The sequence below is a fragment of the Pholcus phalangioides genome, unplaced genomic scaffold (assembly GCF_987345545.1).
Source record: "Pholcus phalangioides strain wild (caught in Gottingen) unplaced genomic scaffold, Ppha-v1.0 ptg000024l_1, whole genome shotgun sequence".
Taxonomy (NCBI): domain Eukaryota; kingdom Metazoa; phylum Arthropoda; class Arachnida; order Araneae; family Pholcidae; genus Pholcus; species Pholcus phalangioides.
The window spans coordinates 22,093,944-22,114,397 of NW_028301616.1; the positions used below are offsets into that span (position 1 = coordinate 22,093,944).

Genomic DNA, 20,454 nt, shown 5'->3' on the forward strand with positions numbered 1-20,454 from the left:
TGGACGGCTTTGACTAGCGATAAAAACTATCCTACAGCATGAACTTGCTGTTTATTAAACTTATCTATTGTCTAAAAACAACACTAGTTGATAGTTTTTTTTTTTTTTGTTCGCTTTCTGATTGATAGTAGGTAAGAACGCGAGTCCTATTTTTGATATTTGTGATTCATTCACAAGATTCCCAAATTCCTGAATAGATGGCAGCAAAATCATCATGGGCTGCGAATCTTGTCAGTTCCCTGACCATATTTAACGTTTGAAAAATACGGAAGTTGGAATCTCAAATATGCGAAGAAACACGGGAAGTATGTTCCCCCCTATGATAGTTTCGAGCTGAACTGATTCTTGTCTCATTAGGGAGTAAACAATCTTAAATTAGTGGATTCAATTTCTATGATAATTATTTCTTTTTAGGTTAAAAAAAAAGACAGATAATTCGAATAGTGATGGAGGATGAAATTATCCATAAATTAAGCGCTGGAGGCGAAGACGATGCTAAGGAGGCGCTTTCGGAGTTTCTCGCGAAGGTTAATTTTTTTTTTCCCCACCAATTATTGCCGGTCAACATCATTTCAATTGTTTACTATTAGAAAAACTGCTAATTAAAGTAATGTGCTATTTTAATGAATCCCATTGATATATTATTTGTAGTAGGAAGTGTCAATAATCATTTGATTATTAATGTTTCCCATGAAATTCATTAAAATACTGGCATTATCTGGCACTTAAGAAGAAATTTGTGTGTTTAAGATTTTTTTTTTTTTAAATTTCAAAATGACAAATGTAAGTAGACATGAATTTGCATTGGGATTGTCAATCATGTCAACACTTTTTTTTTGTCATTGCTCATTTAGGCAGTTATGAAATATGTTTATTAATTATTAAAGAAATTATTTATACTTGATGTGAGAAGCAAGCTTTAACTTGATAGGGGGAATCCCCATGATGATTATACAAATACAATGCCGCAACATGCAAAATGCCCAACGATAAAGATGCCCGTAATCAACAATGTTTAGTCAGTCATTAGATGTATATATATATATATATGTTTTTAAAATTCCGGTGTATTATGGGGGCCATGAGCGATCTCTACACTTGTCCAATGTTGTCTTAAACACGCAGTCCCACCCTAGCATGTCCCGGGGCCCTCAAGTGCAAAGGTGCCTCATGAAAATGGGATCTGGGAACGGCTAGAGTGTAGTCCCTTTTTTTGCTGATACGTTGACAATTTTTTTTTCTTTGGCGAGAAAAATGCTCGAAAGCCTGATGAGAAGTCGCCGAGAGTGAAACACGGTCATACTTTCAAACACCTTTCTTGCCAAAGAAAAAAAATCGCCAAAAAGACATAACATGGCTGTTGAAACAAAAAATTAGATTAAAAAAAAACAAGACAGAAACGATAACTACACATTTTTAAACTAAATGAGGGATTAAGATTAATAATAAAAACCAAACCTCTCTTTTAAATAAAAACCCATACTGTCTTTAGGGGCCATTCAAGTATGATGTCAGCATCCGGGGGGGAGGGGGGGCCCGATTTGCTGACTTTTGATGACAACAGGGGGAGGGATTTGGGTAATGCTTACGTCATCAACCACCCTTTATGAAAATATGAAATATTCTTAATGACACTTATTCGGTGCGCCAAAAACGTTAAAAACCTTTTGATAGTTTGTGGGCACTTGAAGTAACATTTCCCCTATTGATAAGTGCCCTAGAGAGCCACTTTAGTGATCTCTAAATGTTTTGTGGAGCCAAGTGATCTAGAAATGTTCTGGGCCGCTTAAGTGCTCTGGAACTGTGCCATGCATCACTCAAGTGATTCGTAATTATATGTCGCGGATCACTTAATTATCTGAGAATGTGCCGCAGGTAAACTTGAGTGATGTAGAACTGCACTGGGGGCCACTTAAGTGCTCTAAAACTATGTCCTATGTCACTTAAGGGATCTCTAAATGTGTCATGGATCGCTTAAGTCTTCTGGAACTGTGTCCCGGGTCATTTAAGTGATCAGAAAATGTGCCATGGGCCACTTAAATAATCTGAAAATGTACCAAGGGCCGCTTAAATACTCTGGAATTATACCACGAAACACTTAAGCGATTTGTAAATGTGCCGCTTAGTTCATTTTTGCAAAATTAAGTTCGAGGAGGGCAGGCCGTATCAGATGACTCCTAGGGCTGTATTTGGTTTGCGGGCCAAAGGCCTTTATGCGATTTATCATTATATGGCTTAGAGGGTGGGTTGCAATGAATTTATTAAAGATAAATTTTGAGTTCATAGCCTTCAAACAACATTTGTTTGATTGAAGGCAGATTGAACAAACAGAAATTGATTATAATAACATATAAAGGTATTTTCTTCCGAAATGTCAATTAAAAGAAAAATTTTTTTGCATTAAAAAAAGTAAATTTTTGATCGTCGGGGGGGACGGGGGGGGAAGCCACGAGCCCCCCATGCCCCCTTGTGTACGTCTCTGATCCCACCAATATGCGTTAGGATTCAGAGGAGCAGAGCTGATGATGACATTTTTGTGACAAAGGGGGAGGGGATCAAAAATGGCTAAAAATTTGCTTAGGTAATACTTGAACGGCCCCTTAATGACCAAAGGTCAGCAGGGCCATCATTTCAACTTTTGCCGGGGGGGGGAGAGGGGGGGGGGGCAAAGAGCATGTACTAAAGGTACGCATATATATATATATATATATATATATATTTGTATATATATATATATATATGCTACAATATATATATATATATATATTGTATATATATTTACCATTTGTAGTGTATTTTCAAAAGCCGGAGGGGGGCCCTTTGCCCTCCCCCTGCCCCCCCTAAATGACGGGCCTGAAGGTGAGGGTTAAAAAGCTTCCTGTGTTAATTAAAAATACGATTACAGGATTAAAATTATAACAGATATTATGAAAAACTTAATTAAAGGAGAAATAGGAAATGTCTACAACCTGAGAGAATCCATATTTAATCCCGAGAAGAAATTCCAAATGAAATATTCTAACAAAAAAATGAATGTAACATACTGGGGAAATTGTTTGTACGATATTTACAAAAAAACCCCCTCTGAAATATGGGTGCATGTGCTAACGCACTCATATAATCCAAATGCTGTGTTAAAGCTTATAATTACTAGCAACTTCTAAAGGTGACATCGCCTTCAGATGATAACCAGTTACAAAAAAGGAAATACAACCCAGGAGCCAAAGAAATAACAATAGCCAAGAGGAAAAAAATACGCCAATAGAAAAAAATGGCCTATTTTCCAGACCACAAAGAAAAGCAGCAACAGGCTAGAAAGGACATCTGCCAAAGATAAAAGGGATTATACTATATCTGTTCCCAATAAACAACATTAAATATAAATATTGGCGTATGCCAGGGGTTCTCAAACTGTGCACTGCAGTGCCTTGGTCCACCTCCAACAGTGGTCAGGGAAGCAGCGGAGTGACGGCCCTAATAAAGGGCTATGCATTTAGCAGGTAGAGGCAAAATGAATTGACTGATTTAAGAAAAATTCCATTCAATTCTTTCATTTGTTTTGTTGTATAAAAGGTAGCTGTGAAAGGTAAAATAAATAAATAAATAAAAGTTAACTGTTTTAAAAATGTTACTAATTTTATTAGTAGTGTAACGAGTCGCAGAATGGCAACAGTGTGGCATTCGAGTGTAGGCTCAATTGTGATTGCCATGTGTATCTCTGCTGGATGTTTATTAAGTTTTTGTTAGGTTCTCGTTTGTAATCGATGTAGTATCGTAACAATAAACATGGTGGCAGTGGTGGTGTAACTCCATCTTCAAGCAGGAAAGAAGCCGAATTGCTTCAGCATGAACCGATTAGCAGACGGTAGCCACCTGTCCATGGTTTGCAGCTACCATGCTACTCGCTTGAGTTCCTAGACTTTGCAAATGGGTGGGGCTTTCGTCATCTCATGTCAAGCCCAGGGAACATCTGTTCTAATGGCCAGGTAGAATCTGCTGTTAAAATTGTGAAATCCATTTTCAAAAAGTGTGCTCGCGCAGGAGAAGACCCATTACGTTGAGCTCTAAGCTCAACATAAAATGCCAGATGACCAACTGAGATGCACCTCTGCTCAAAGAATCTATGGAAGACCTACACATACGATTCTGCTGACCACTAGCCGGCGTCTACAATTCACTCTACAGCAGATTCCGGAAGTCCATACAAAGTTGCTAGCAAGACAATGAGATGGCTCAGCGATATAACAGAGCATCACAAGACCTTTTGCCATTATATCCTGGAGCTTCTGTGGGGCACCAGAACCCTCTTCACAAGAGACCGATTTGGGAAGAAGCCTGCATAACAAAGCAGATCAGCCTGCACATGTATGAGATCCATACAAATGAGGGCTCCACGTTGAGAAGCAGCAGGCAATTCATTGTACCATGTGTCCAACAAGATATGGAAATCGAGGAAACAGCTTCAAGGCCAGCCTGTCACCACCAAGATCCTGTGACATCCCTACCTAAGATGCAAGAGCAAGCATGTGCAAGCCAGAAATAAGTGGTCCTAAATCTCCAGCAACCAAGGATGAGGTATCGCCCCAATGCCAGGCTCCAACACCACAGAAATGGGTAGCAGGCCCCATCATCAAAGACAACCAGGGATAATGGATTTTACACGGTCACAAGATCGGGTTGCTTGGTGAAGCCTCCATCCAGGCTGACTTACTCTCACAAACTATAGGAAACTCATAATTTTCTCCTAAAGGGAGGAAGATGTTGAAGATGTTAATAATTTATTATCATTATTAGTAGTATAATGAGTCGCGAAATGGCAACAGTGTGGCATTCGAATGTCGGCTCGGTTCTAATTGTCATGTGTGTCTCTGCTGGATGTTTATTGAAGTTTTTGTTAGGTTCTTTTTGATAATCGATGTAGTATCGTAACACTTAACAAACTATATTGTAAATTATTTACATATTATGCTACTGAGACCATTTTAAAGTTAGTGCAGATCCTGCACGAAAAACTGAGACTTCATCGACGTCACCATGAAAAACCAAGGGAAAAATCTTATAAAAGCGATCTTTCAACGTTACATCCATTAATGGCCTGATGCTAAATCACACCATTTGACAGCTTTGAAAATGTTTTATGACATTATATGTATGAGAATTAAATCACTATCAAAATCTTTCTAGTATGGGATGATTAATGAGTTTTTCATTTCCTCAATTCTAGCATTCCCAAGCATTTTCTTTCCCAGAGTATAATTTGGAAATGAAAAAGGTAATTATTATTTTTTTTAAGAGTGAAATATTTTTTTTCATATTTTAAAAGTGCATAACAAACAGTAATCATAATTAGACTATCAGAGATGCATTTATGGTTTTGCCACCTGCGAGCTACTCAAATTTAGCTGCCCTTCTCCCATTCAGACCTAATTTTCTTGATTACTCTTTCCCCGAGTTTGCCAGCTTGTGCTATACTCTGCTCGGCCCTCCCCACTCCTGCAATTATACCCGCTTTCTAAGTCACTCTTTTGGTCACCCCCATGCTCACCCACTCTGTAAGCCACTCTTTTAGTTAGTGTGCAAGTCATTAACATGCTTGCACATGCTCTAGGTTATTCTTTTGATTGCCCAGTGACATGGTTCCTTGCTGGGTCACTCTTTTGATCCTCCTTGTTTAAACATGGTCATTCATTTCACGTTAGGTCATTCTTCTAGTCATCACATGCTTGCACACACTCTAGATCTCTGTACTGGACGGGGAGTGATTTACTGTTAATTTTTTCATATTTCTCATTAGTCATGTTTATGACCAAGCCACTCACAAAAAAAAAGAATCAGCTGGACTGTGGGCTTTCCAAGTTTGAGAACCACTGCTCTAGATCACTCTTTTGTTCATTTACATGCTTGCACACATACTTTAGGTCATTCACTGTCCTGGTCCTCTGCTCTGTAGTTCATTCTTTTGGTCGTTCACATGCTTGCTCATGTTCTGAGTCACCTTTTTTGTTGCTCAGGTGCTTGTAAACTGTCTAGGTCGCCTTTTTGGCCATTCACTGACCTAGCCTCTAGCTGTTTGGGCAGAGGAGATTTATTTAGGGTTACACAAATTTTGCTGCATTTCTCCCATTCTACTAATTTTCTTGACCAACTATTTCTCAAATTTGACGCTCTGGGCTATAGCCCACTAAGCCCCCGCTGTAAATACATCACTGCAGACTATGCTTTCATTCTGTGTGAGACAAGTTTTTTTCTCTTAGTGTGTCCATCTCAGAGAGGTTTCACTGTACATGTTCAAATAAAATAAATCTGTTAGATTTAAATAAATACAGTAGATATATATATTTTTTATAATTTTCTCCCCCATTCATTTATAGAATTTGGTCGATTTGGTCCTTGGACATGTGATCAGCCATCCAAGTCTTGGTACAAGCTGTCTGGAAACCTTGAGAATCCTGAGCCGAGACAAGAGTGAACTAGAAAACATTTTCAGCAAACCAGTGGTGAGCAAACTTGTGAGCTATGCCGGTCTTGTCTCCAAGGAGGAAGAACTCTTGAACAAATCCAACGAAGCGCAAGATCCAAAATGTATGTGAACAAATTTCTTTCATTCTACCGTAGCTTTTGAATTAAAAAACTTTTCTTATGTTGAATATATTTTCATGAAACATGAAATTAGTGATAAGAAAATATTTCTTTTACATTGAAAATGTTACTAGACCTGACTTTCCTGGTATGTACAATTTATATTGATGTTTTTGTAATGAGCGTTTTTTTTTTCATGAGTTTTCTCCCTTTATAGTCACTGTGGAGGCACAAAAGGTTCTGTGTAATTTGATCTATAACAGCAGTAGCATTCAAAGAGAATGTTGGTAAGATTAGCTTCTGCATTTTCTGAAAAAATACATGCTTTTAAATTTAATGTTATTTTTCATTATGAAATACATATGCCACACTCATGCTCGTACAAGGAAATATCACCCCGTTTTTGTGTATGTTGCCTTTTAAATAATGTTCATGTGTCACCCCAAACTACCATTATGGCCTCTTTCAATATTGATATCGCAATCATGGTCTCCTTTTACTAAATTTCTTAGTAGATTCATATTAACACTTTTTTAAAAATTTCTTCGGTTTCAGCTCCAATAATTGTGTTGAAGGCATCATGTTGCGATTAAGGACATATAAAGATCCTGCTTTACCACACGAAGTCAAGGTAAATTTATTCTCCTTTTTTTATGTAAAATATAAATGCTCCAAAGCTTCTCTATTTAACTTTCTGTAATCAATTGTTGTCTAATAATAAATACTGTATATAGATGTGTATAAGCTAGTTTTTTTTTTTTTTTAATTTGTTCTTTAATTTTAGGGGGGTCGTCTTATATACGGATCAGTTTTTGAGGAGAAAATATTGGCCCCACTTTACCAAATCATGTATCTACATCATTGGACTACTTTAGATACCTCCACTAAACAGTAGAATAATTTTTATAGCTATGTTTAAGCCCCACAGAACCGCGTATGTTAAAGCCAAAGCAAAAAAAAAAAAATCATAAACATCGTTGGTTTTGATACCTGCAAACTAACGTAGATTTTACAGCATTTAGATGTAAGCTTCAACAAGTCTTTTAAAAATTATTCAGAGGATTTATGGACCAAATGGATATGAATTTCGAAGGTAAATCAACAACAAAAAGTAGTGCCTTAACGAAACCTGTCATTGGCCTAGTGTGCCAGTGGTTTCACAAGATATGGAATTGTTTCCACTGAACTCATCATCAAATCCTTTAAAAGATGTTTTATCTGTAATGTGATGAACACAGGTTTTCAATTTATTGTGGTTTTATTGGTCCTGAGATGAGGGGGGGGGGGCTTATACACAATTATATATGGTAAATAAATACAAATCATATAAAAACATATTGACTCATCCATGTATCTGGGGGAATAGTGTTCTGTAAATACTATTCTGCTATCCTCCCTTCTGTTCTGATGAATCCAATGAACAGAAACTGTACTTCTTTTCTCTAACCAGAGTTGGCCGACTTTTTCATAGCCTGTGCATCAAGATCATTAATAACGGAATTAATGTTTTCTAACCGAAATTATTAATTCAGTTATGTCAATTTTTTTTACCCATTATTGGTCATTATGGTTTATATTTTATAAATTGAGTAAAAATAATTATTTCAGTCGATGCTTGTTATAATGACCACACCTTATAGGGACTTTTTTTTGTTGCAATGGCTGTGAGAAAAAGTGTGAATGTGTTCATATAACAACTATTCGACTATTCTATACGTTTTTCTTTTGATATAAAGTTTTAGTTTTCGATGGAACGGTGGGATTATAACGAGTGTTGACTGGAATTACGTAAAAATGTTTAGAAACTTGCCTTATATACACATATCTCTTTTCTTTGTTTGGATACAGTTATTCGATATGAGGATGTTGTTTCTGCTGACTGCTTTATGTGCAGATATCAGGTATTGTAGTAGTTTTTGAAAAAAATTTTCTTAGTTATTTTGAAATTTTTCAATAATCATCTTTTTATTATATATTTAATTTTTCAACATCTTTTTTTGCTCAGACCTAAAGAAACATTTGAAATTTTAATTTAAAAAAAATGATGAATGAGGAAAAAAAGTTATGATAAGGGTAATTTTTTTTAATTAAATATTTTTATGACACTAAAGATTTGATTTTATTCTCTAATTGGTTAAATTAAATTCGGTTTGCTGACAATGAATTGTTTGAGGTCTTACAAATACTGTTATTTAACCCTTAGACACTGAAGATGCCGATATATTGGCTCTAATTAATTTAAAATTTGTTATTTGACGCAAATTAAGTAATGCCAGCTATAATGAAAATATGTTCATTCATTTATACTTTTGAAATAGGGGTCATCTTAACAACGGTAATATTACACAAAAACATTTGTATCTGTATGTACCTGACGGATGCAGCTAATCTACCGTTAGGCATTATGCAAATTATTTTTTATGTAAAAACAATATTGTGTTGTTAATTTTCATTCAAAATCTCAATATCCTAGGTTGTAGTTTCTCGAACTTTTGCTCCATCGCCCCATCTTCAAAATTTATTTTCTCTCATCACCCCGCAACTGAAGTAAACCCATAGGATCCTATGTTATACCTGTAGCTTGTCTCCCCCCCCCCCCCTCCGGACCATATGAAATACTTGAAAAAAATGATGTTGAATTATCTCAATTGAAATTAATTTTTAAAGAAAATAACTTTAATCGATTTTGCAGGCCAAAACTGCGTTCAGATCTACATGGACTTATATATCTCACAGAGGTTTTGGATCTTGTCTTGAAAAACAACACGGAGCGCATAGCCAAGCATGCACATAACACAGGTAGCAAGCGCAGGTTCAATAAGAGGAGCAAAAAAGGAAAGAATGACAAAACAGAAATTGGTTATGTGCCATGTCTAGAAAGCAACGAAGTGGATTTATTGTGTGAGGTTTTGAAAGTCCTGTTTAATCTGACCGTTAACATTGAGAAGTACAACATGGAAGAGGTACTTATCGCAAATTTATTCATCAATTATTTTCATTCATTGTTAAGTTTTACAATATAATTTTGCACATTGAAAGGAAAATTTCAGTGTTATTCATTCATATAAGTAATTGATACTCGATTTTAAGAACCACACATTTTTTCCAATTAGTCGTCTGGTCCCAAACAATATACCATTTCTTTAAATGTTTTCACTATTTACTACTTGTATTCCCATTACTACTTGTATTACACTTGTATTCCCATTACAAACGAATTGTCCATACAAGTTTGGAAAAATGCGCCCGACTGCATTTGGCTGCTTATGGCAAATGTCCATGAGCAAAAATTTTGTCGACCAGAAAACTATCATAAAAATTAGGTATGAATATGTTTATACAGTAGAACCTTCAATTATCCGACACTCGTTCATCCAGAATTTTTTGTTGACTGACTTCTCTCTTCTCAGCTAACTGATATTTTTTTTTTGTAATGACTAAGAAATTATTCTGCCAATGAAAATGAAGTTATAAATGCAGACAAGAAGACTTTGCAAATGGAATACGCAACAACAAATCTTGTGAGTGATTTTCCTTGGAATTGATTGATTTGAGCAGTAACAACATTGTGACTCATCATAAATAATGTTTTTAAAAACTTTGCGATGTATCTCACTTCAACAGATTTAAGTCACAGCTATTGTATTGCTTCAGTATGTGCATGCTCATCAATTCCTGAATCACTGAAATGGCAGTTTGCCCATGTTACTATATATACCAATTTCATATGTATGCCCTTCTCCACCTGCACATGTGTATTTATTTATTCTTTCAGATGAGGGGTTTGAAATGTAATTTTGATGTTTATTTTCAGGAAGAGGAAGCACATTACATGCGTTTGATGAGTATTCTTCATGACATTCTACTTTGTGATGTCAAATCTCAAGAAAAAAAGGAAGAGCTTTTGAGGTAATAAGCATAAAGCTTTGTGCTAAAACTTATTGAAGCTTGAAATTCAATGTTATATAGCAATAAAATTTAGTTTTTATCGAAATATTTGTACTTTTGTAGAAATAGTATGTTTTGGGTTCTGTGGAGCAGTCTTTACTTAGTAGAACTATCAAGGCTTCCGCACAAACTAAAGTGTTGGAAACTTCTGACTTAGATAAAGTGGTCATTATATCATACTTTTTTCATTGTCTTGTGATAAAACGAGGGATTATTTTATGCATATATATACAGTAAAACCTAGATTATTTTACTATTTTTTATCTGGAACTTCTGAGAACCGATGATGATTTCCTTATCAATATTTTTTTTCTATAGTGATGTGGGCAAAATAATGGCAAAACGCATTTGTTCAATCAAAATGGAACATTAAAATAAATAGTTGATGAGTGTAATAAACAAAAAAATTATGTTGAAATGAGAAAAATATATATATACATATACATGTGTATAAATATCTAAATGTTATATCATATTAGGTGTGTATATTATATCTCTTTTTTTTTTTTTTTTAAGCCATACTGTTGACATGTTAACCAATATGCCTACTGCCAGTTTCGATGAGCTTCTAACTCCTGTTAATGATATTCCCGGTGGTGCGAAGGAGAGTGCTGTTTGTTACGATGGCATGAACATGGAAGCAGTTGATATTCTTCTTCAGTTCCTTGAAAAACGCTTGAATCAGGTGAGCACTGTGAAATTTCTCTTACCTGAAAGCTATATGTATAATATCAGCCATTTAATATGTTGTAGCTAAATAATAATATTGGTCTTCCTTAGTGTGGTTTGACCAGTATTCAATTTTGTATTGCTATAAAAATCATTTAAATTTTTTATGCAAAAATATCCCCAATGACTTAATTAGCATTGTTTGGAAGGGGTTAAAGTTTTAATTATATTTTAAGAGGGATATATAACGTACAACATATTTTGTCATGCAAGCTCACATTTAAAATGATCTTAAGAACTATTGAATGTGACAGAGTATTAGATTTTAAGCTATTTAAAGATAGGTTTGTATATATAAATGGCTTCACAGATTTATTGCTTACACACACTGCTACAGCTTTATTTGTTTGGTTGTTTTCTACAAGATTTTGTACAGATTCCCACATTCTACACATCTTTCTAATCTCATTTGGAGTGTGGGACTTCTCACTTTCTCAGACAAGATACTCTCCATAAGCTCTTGCTGCTGCAGGCAATGGAGATCCATCAGTTCATCTATGGTTAACTCCTGACCATGTTCTTCCACTGGTTCTTGAATGTCATCCCCATTCACCTCCAGTCTCATGGTCTTCTTGAAAGACACAATCTCTATGACAAATGGTGGCTCCTGTTTATGAGCTAGCCCCTCAATGTCATGTTCAACAATACAATCAATCCACAGTTTCCTCCAAACAGAATTAAATGAAGAAACTTCATGCGCACACATACTGCGTAGCTACAATGCTAATTCTCTACTACAATGATCTAGTTTCATATCATAAACAGTTATGCTTGTACATGTGTTAATTGTTTGAGTGAGGCATGCTTACCAGACACTGTAGGAGAAAATATTACCCACAATTCCACAATATGTGTGTGAATGAACGTAAAAAATCATCAGCTCAGTTGTCAATGTGAAACTAAATAAAGAAAGCATGAAATTGTTGCTCATAATACAAATCATTGCTCGTTAACCAAGTCAAAATTTTTGTCCAAAAATCAAATTACTCGTTAACCAAAGTTGTGCTGTAATGTTTATCCAGCTTATTCAAAATTTATTTGGCTGTTAGCTGATGTCTTCAAAAGTTAATCATGATTTTTGGTTGTATGTGACTAATTTCTAGAAAGAAATGAGAAGTATCAATTAAATCTGTAAAGTGTTATTTAGATTCTGCACTAACGAAAAGTTTCAACTAAATTTGTGGTTTTTTTTTTTCATTTATTTGCAGCCGAATAAAATGTGTAAAGAGCTTCTTGCTCCAGTTTTGACAGCTCTTTCAGAGGCTGCCAGATCTAACAGTTACATCAGGAAGTTTTTGAGACTCAGGGTATGTGATCGAAAGAATTAATGCATGGAATTTAATCATCCTTATCTAATGCAGTATTTAGTGTCATCAATAAAATTTAAAAAAGGAAGCTTCTTGCTTCAGTTTGACCTCTGTTAAAGTTTGAGATTGGACAATTGCTAATTGCTATAGAAGTTTTTATTTAGGTATCAAAAAAGTGGTTAAATATTGTAAGTTATTCCCAGCCATCAATGTGCATGTTTAAATTACATGTAGTTAAAAAAATTCTCATAAGGGCTTTGGAATTTTCCTCATAGCAATGCCGGTAACTTAAACGAGAATCGACTTCCTCAGATTTGATATGGCATCTATTCATTGTATGAATTTTAAAAAATATTATAACTCTTGTTCATAAACCATGATGCAACTTATTTTTATTTAATATTAAAATTTTTTTTTTCTTTTATTACTATTCAGGTTCTTCCGCCTCTGAGAGATGTAATGAATAGACCTGAAGAAGGCTCTACATTAAGGAACAAGTAATTTTTTCCATTAATTTTCATGTTGTCCATGCTATTTCCATGTGTTCCATATTTTATGGATTTTCTCTAGAGAAATTTTCTTGAAAAATTGCTGCATGCTAGAAAGTGTTCGTGTACATTGGGTGTGGCCTTATTATATTTATGATATCAGAATTATGCATGTTTCACGTTCAAGAGGTGCTGCTATCTGTGTTCGAAATTAGAAGTTAAAATGGCAGATGCCTGAATTTTAATGCCAGTTTATCTAGCGTAGCACGAGGTGGTCTGTGGTGTTCAAGTTGATCATTTATCTATATTAATTAGCAGGCTACAATTTTGGTGGGTTATGCATGTAGTTGAAACTATTGAATGTAATGGTATTGCTATATGTTGCATGCCATGTGCAGTTGTTCATTGTCCTGTTGATTAACTGGCCCCAGGCAAGTACCAGAGATAAGTAATTAGAACAGTGCTTATAAAATTTCAGAGGTGCATCAATGATTGATTGCTGTTGAATATTCTTATAATATTAGAAACAAACGAAACAGAAGATTGAGGGAAAACAAAGAGAGAGTTCAAATCCTGGTGAGAGGCATAATCTGTTGTCAATTATGTCAATTTGGCTCTTCTGACCAGATTTCATTCAAAATTTCGTTCGTTAGTGTGGTGCTTAAGGGGGTTGCAGCGTCTCCTCTAGATGTTTATACTTTTAAACATACTTTCTCAGTTTTCAAAATCCCACCTTCTGTGTTTTCGAATTTGATCATATTGTCCTATATGCAAGTGCTTAATGTTTTTCTCCTTTAAATTACAGATTAGTGAAATTGATGACATCACCAGTTTATGATGTAAAAGAGCTGGTTGCTGACTTCCTTTTTGTGCTTTGTAAGGAAAGTGGTATGTGTCATTCCCTTATTTGTTTGATAGGCTTTCATTAATATTTGTCAAAAATTAGGGAAAAAAATTAGGCTCCAGTGAGATTATTTGGGAGCTAAGCTGGGGTGTTCTCAAAAAGAACGGTTCAAAAATGTTTATTTGACTTTCCCAAGTGCCCTTTTGTATTAAAAATTACCCTTTTTATATGTTTAAAAATATACTTGCACACAATCAGAATATTTTGTGTCATCCTTAGGCCAGCATTACACTATGAAAGTTTCAGAAAAGTTCTTTTTAAAGTTAAAAAAATGACCAATAAAGCCTATTTGGGTTACATTTTTCAAGTTTTATAAAAGAATTTTTACAAAGTTTTTGTTTAATCATGACCTTAGACTCAAATCTACCAATTGCATATAAAGAATTTCGGGCACCAATATAGATTTTGATGTACACTCATGTCCATAAATTAAGGATAATTCAGAATCACACAGAAATCGAAATCTAAAGTAAAAATTTCACCTGTAGAATTATCACACACATCTGCAAGAATGATATGTAAATTTCAGGAAGCCACCAGATGATGCCAATAGTACGTCACAATGACAAGAGTGTAAGAGGGGGGTATATAAGGAATGGTGGCAAAGTAGTGAAATTGTTCACAAGAGTTCTGTAAGGCGCTCAGTGCCATAAGCGAATAGTTATGACACAGAGGACGCATGTGGATGATTTTTTACGTGGTAGAGTTATCGGCCGCCTGGAATGTGGGCGTACTCAGATGGAAGTATCCGAGGAACTTGGAATTGCCCAAAAAGTGTCATCTCTAGGCTTTGGCAACGATTCCAAGATAACGGAAATGTCAGTAGACATTACAGTACAGGTCGCCCGCGAGTTACAACGCCGAATGGAGACTGGTATTTGGCAGTAACTGCCAAAAGAAGCAGACGGAGCACAGCATCCGACCTGTCTCGTCAGCTATCTGCAGCCACGGGTACCACAGTTTCAAGGCAAACCGTGTACAGACGTTTTGGAGATATTGGTCTATATCATAGTCTCTCAAACTTTTTGTTCCATCGCCCCCTTCATCAGAAATTTTTTCCTCTCATCGCCCCCCAACTCAAGTAAACCCATAGGATCCTATGTTAAATCAGTAGGTTCTATCGCCCCCTTGGACCATTCCATCTCCCACCAGGGGGCGATATTGCCCACTTTGGGAAACACTGGTCTATATGCTCGCAGGCCTGTCAGATGTGTTCCGCTCACTGTTGGCAGCGATTAGCCTGGAGTAGTGAACATGCAATGTGGACATCGTCACAGTGGGCTTGTGTGATGTTTTCCGACGAGTCCAGGTTTAGCTTGCAGTCTGATTCACGTCGGACTTTCATATGGAGAACGCCAGGTACCCGTTACCACCAAGACAACATTATTGTACGACACCGTTACGGTGGTGCAGCATTGCTCGTTTGGGGTGGAATTATACTGGGTTCCAGAACAGATCTGCATGTTCAAACCGGAACCATGAAAGCCCAAATTTATCAGGACATCATTCTAAAACAACATGTACGTTTGTTTAGGGGTGCCATGGGCGCAGAATTTGTGTTTATGGATGACAACGCCCGTCTTCACCGAGCAAACATCGTAAACGAATGCCTGAAAACGAATCTGAGGATATAACCCGTATGGAAGGGCCAGCATTCTCACCTGACTTGAATCCGATAGAGCAGGTGTGGGACATGCTTGGCCGACGAGTTGCAGCCCGTCAACCACCTCCTACATGTGTACTGGAACTTCGGAGAGCATTGCTTGCTGAGTGGTGTGATCTTTCCCAAGATCAGATCGATAATTTGATACTCAGCTTGCCTAGGCGTTGTACGGACTGTATTTCATCGCATGGGAGACATACAATGTATTAACCATCATACCAACCATGTAATAGTAAGTTTTTGTAAAGGAGATATTTTTTACAATTGCTCCTGGGACCAAAAATTGTAGTTTTTATGAATGGTATCATACATACACCATCGTTTTTGTTCTTTATCTTTTGTTTAATAAATAGGCTTTATGAATAAGTAACATTTGTTTTGTTTCTGAACCTTTATTTGCCGGAGCTGGCATTATCCTCAATTTATGGGCATGAGTGTAGTTTAGATATATATTTTATATATAGTTTAGATATGTGTTCGACATCCATATTTTTTAGGGCATCTTTTTCCGGCCACCTCATTGGGCATTTTGTCTGTTGTGGCCTTTGTATTTGTATTCTATTCACCATGGCGACTTGGTGCCTGGGATTTGTCAATCCCAATTCGACTGTAATTTAACAGTAACTTGATCCTGCATGCAGTAATTCTTTGAATTTTGAAGCATTCATTCAACCGACATTGAAAATGACTTTTCATTTCAAATAGGTATGATAACACAGTGCATTCAATTTAAAATTGTACCCATAGGAAAAACACTTTCAGAATATGTATTAATGTGCATATATGTGAAAAAATATTTGTTTTGGTGGCAGCAATAAGTGTTTGAAATAATCTCCCTGCATTTAATGCTTTTGCCAATGTGTTTCTTGCAATTTGATGAAACATCCTGATGTCTGTTTTCTGGATGTCAGTGGTAATGCTCATTATCAGTTCTTTCAGAAGAAAGCAAACGCTCCAATGCCTCTTCCCCCTCCTTCACATACAAATTCTAATGTATTTATCATTCTTTGTATGGATAATACTGCATCTATATTTCAATAATTCAGTGGTTAAAATGTATTTATAGTTCAAAGACTTATAAAATACACTGGCTATGGTAATGCAGCAGGACTTCTTGCTAATAGAGGGTTGATGCTTGGTGGTAAAGGAAATGGTACCTATTCTAGTGATTCTGCTGATAGTGACACAGAAGAATACTTGGAATATAAAGACAAGTACGTATATATGTACATGTATGTTTTTCATCATTCAATAATGTACAGGATGAACTGGACCTGTTTTGTCAGATGAAAGGGGTGATGATGAGCCCAACATGAAACCTACCAACCCTGTCCTATGTCCAACTCTTTTCGAGTTATGGTGGAAAATTGATTATATGGAAGAAAAAGCTGTCAAGTCTGAAAAAAAACAAATTTGTGTAGTTTTTGAAATATGTACATGCAAACTAAGCACATATTTGGAAAGAGTAAAAAAATCCTCTAAGGGATAAGGGGTGACACTATTTCCATCAAAATATCTAAATTGGTTGGTGACCTAAATGTTGAAAAATTGGCAAAGTTCAAAATTGAATTGTCACCAAAATGTTTAATAATCAACTCCGCAAACACCCTTTTAGCTACAATCAGTCAAACTGATCAAAAACTTGTCCATTGTGCCAGCCGTTGAAAGAGTCTACAATGACCTATTTCAGTGTTCTGGTTCTGGAGAAATTTAACTTTTTGTTTGCAATATATACATCACTCAAATCAGCATTTGTCGAAGTAGATATTAGATGAAAATTTGGAATTGGCAGTTACAGATTTTGGCAACAATTTGATTTTACAGAAAAAATCTTATAAGGTGACTCCACGTCTTTCAGGCTATCTGTATTTGATGGCACGCTGAGAGATTAGGGAAGTGGAAAATCGAATTGTCCCCAAAATCTATATGGTGTCTACTTTGACAAACACTGATTTCATGTTTTTTTCTAAAAGGGTATGAAATTTATTAATTTTTATTTTAAATACAGCGAAACCTCGCTATAACGATACTTGATGTAACGATATTCTTTACTACGATAAATCCCTCTATAACGATATTTTTAGAAGATTTTGGAAAGCACTATAACAATATTATTTTATATTTTGCTCATAATTTTTAATTTAATGTTAACTTTGTCACTTGTTTTCTTTGTTTAGAAGGCATTTGATAACATCAATATTTTGCACCAAAAATCACTGAAAGCTAAAGTATTGGTATTGCTACTTTCTGTGTAAAACACAAAAGTGAGATGCAGTCAACTTCTTTACAGAGGCAATGCATCGAAGCAAATTTTTATAATAAATTAATCAATTGCAATTTCTTGACGAATAAATACATAAAAGCACATTTTCTGATGACATTACAATGTTGATGTAGAAAAGATAACAGCATAAATTCGATCAGACATAAGGATAATTTTGCCTCTTGATGTAACAATATAATCCTTCTACAATGATATTTTTTCTTGGTCCTATATATAAGTATATAGTTACATCGAGGTTTCACTGTGTTAAAAAAAAGTAAGCTATTTTTGACAAAAGTAAGTGTTCATTGTCTTGCTATTCAGGAGACCGCTTTACATATATTGAAGTTTAACTATTAGTGCATTAAATTTTAAATTTCAAATAAAAAGTTATTTGAAACAACAAGCATGAAAAAATTCAAAATAATAATATGCATGTCTCTGTTTAACACTCGTTCTTTATAGAAGCTTGGGTGATGTTCTTAAAACTTGAGTTTCATAAACAATAGAAATAAATCACTGCATGTATTTTTTATGTGCACCTTTATGAAACGGAAACCTGTCTGGAATGGAAAATAACTTCAGTCTCTTGACCTTCCATTTTATACAGGTTTCATTGTATTATTTCTTTATGAGTGGGTATGGCTATATTTTGATGGTACATGCAAAGAGTAGTTGATTCTTTTATACCTTATTTTACAGGATCAATCCAGTTGTTGGATGTTATCAAGAGCCAGGTCCAAATCCCATGGAAGGCATGAGCGAGGAGCAGAAAGAATGTGAAGCGATGAAACTGGTCAATATGATGGACAAAATGGCTAGGTCAGTTGTTCCTTGATCTGAGGCAATTTTTCTGGTTGTGAAGTAGTGCATAGTGTGTGGCCGGAAAGTCTAGGCTTTTTCAATGTTTTTGATCATTGTAGCACAGTTTTAACAGATTTTTTTTTCTTTCACAGAAATTGAAATTCAATATAAAAATGATAAATTTATAATTTTAATAACTTTTCCTAATCATTCAAGTATGCCAAATAAAGAAACCTTTAGAAAAATTTTGCAACTGTGGTAGAAAAAGTGGAAAGTTTACCCATTTTCCTTTTTTTTTATATATTATACCTTCTCTATTTATATTGTTATTGTAATAATTCTAATATGTGCTTTTACAAGATATCAGTAGTAAAATCTTTTGCGGTTATATGTTCAAAATGATTTTGCTTTATGTGTGTGGGGATGCTACTTTCACTGATGGTAGTTTCTTGTTGAGCAAAAAAAAAAAATCTGATTGATCCCCACCACTATAAAATTTGCTGATTATTGTCACTCAGTATTTTATTTAATTTTGATTTGAATTTTTTATAAATGAAAAAACAACCTTTTTTTTAAATATTATAGAGATGGGTTGGTGCAGCCAATGAGAGTTGGTGATGATGGGAAGCCATACGCAGTTACACATATATTGGAGCTTCAGGAAGGTATCCTTATGGAAAAGATAACCAAGCAAGGTGATGGTAATCGTAATGAGTGAAATCAGTTGAGAAAACTGAAACAGTTGATATATTGGGACAAACAGTTTCATTCTCATCAAGTTTTGCTTTGTGTTTTTGTTCGTGAGACTGGCATTCCTTAGTCATGTTATAAAATGTTTTTCCGCATGGTGATGTGTTTGTTATCTTGTAGAATCAGTATAATTTATTTAATCAGAATGTTTTATTTGTGTGTAAGTTTCATCAATGTTAGATACCATATTGCATTTTTATGTTGAATTTCGAGTTTTAAATGTTCATTTGGTGCGTATTTTCCAAGATAGAGATATTTTTATCGGAAAAAAAGAAATATATATGTGTGTAAGGAATTTTGTTGTTGCAAGATTTTGTTAAAAAGAGGATCCAATCATGTTATAACATGGATATTAAAATTCAAATAGGCTGTTATTTTGTACAGTGAGTAATGACATCATAAATGCTTGAAATTCTACTACTGTTACTGTAAAATAAATTTTGAAAGCGAATTGCATCGCATATGATAAATTTAAAATTTCTTCATATGAAATCAACTAAACGAAATTAAATCCTTTTTATTCTCCAATCTTTAACTAGATTAGTTAAAATATACAGGGCAAAAATATATAAAATAATCAAATTTTTCTGTGGCAATTAAATGCTTTGGAGATCATGTAAGTTCTTGAATTCCCCTGAATTTGTTTTTTCGAGGTAGTTTTGATTTCTATCTGTAAATAGCATTTCAATCCTTCCTTGCATTTTTTGTGTAGTATTATTATATAGTAATATATATTCAATGATGAAAATCATATTAAAATAAGATGTCAAGAGATTTACTTTGTTAAGTTATAGATTAGTATAATAAATACCTCTCTCAAGTACCAATGTGGTTTTCTAAACATCTCATGAACTTTCAACAGATTTTGCTAGTTTAAAATTAAATAACCAGCATTTATCATAATTAAATAACATACTTTGTTATTATAGCATTTAATTTGATTTTTTCCCAACAAAAATGTCATCAAGACACATGGAGAATTTGACTGGTTGTAATTTGAGAAGAACGGCTAAAGAATT

The 20,454-nt window shown here is 34.8% G+C and overlaps 1 protein-coding gene across 1 annotated transcript; it reads left to right on the forward strand.

The window, feature by feature from the left end:
- Window positions 1–324: 324 nt before the first annotated feature.
- On the forward strand, window positions 325–20,454 carry ric8a (ric8 guanine nucleotide exchange factor A). The gene is made up of 15 exons (XM_089250721.1): window positions 325–527; window positions 5,225–5,272; window positions 6,372–6,582; window positions 6,797–6,866; window positions 7,135–7,210; window positions 8,428–8,480; window positions 9,272–9,542; window positions 10,394–10,488; window positions 11,044–11,212; window positions 12,465–12,563; window positions 12,999–13,060; window positions 13,857–13,939; window positions 16,685–16,832; window positions 18,584–18,703; window positions 19,271–20,454. Exons 1-15 carry the CDS (start codon window positions 447–449, stop codon window positions 19,401–19,403), a joined length of 1,719 nt encoding a protein of 572 aa, XP_089106847.1. The 5' UTR covers window positions 325–446; the 3' UTR covers window positions 19,404–20,454.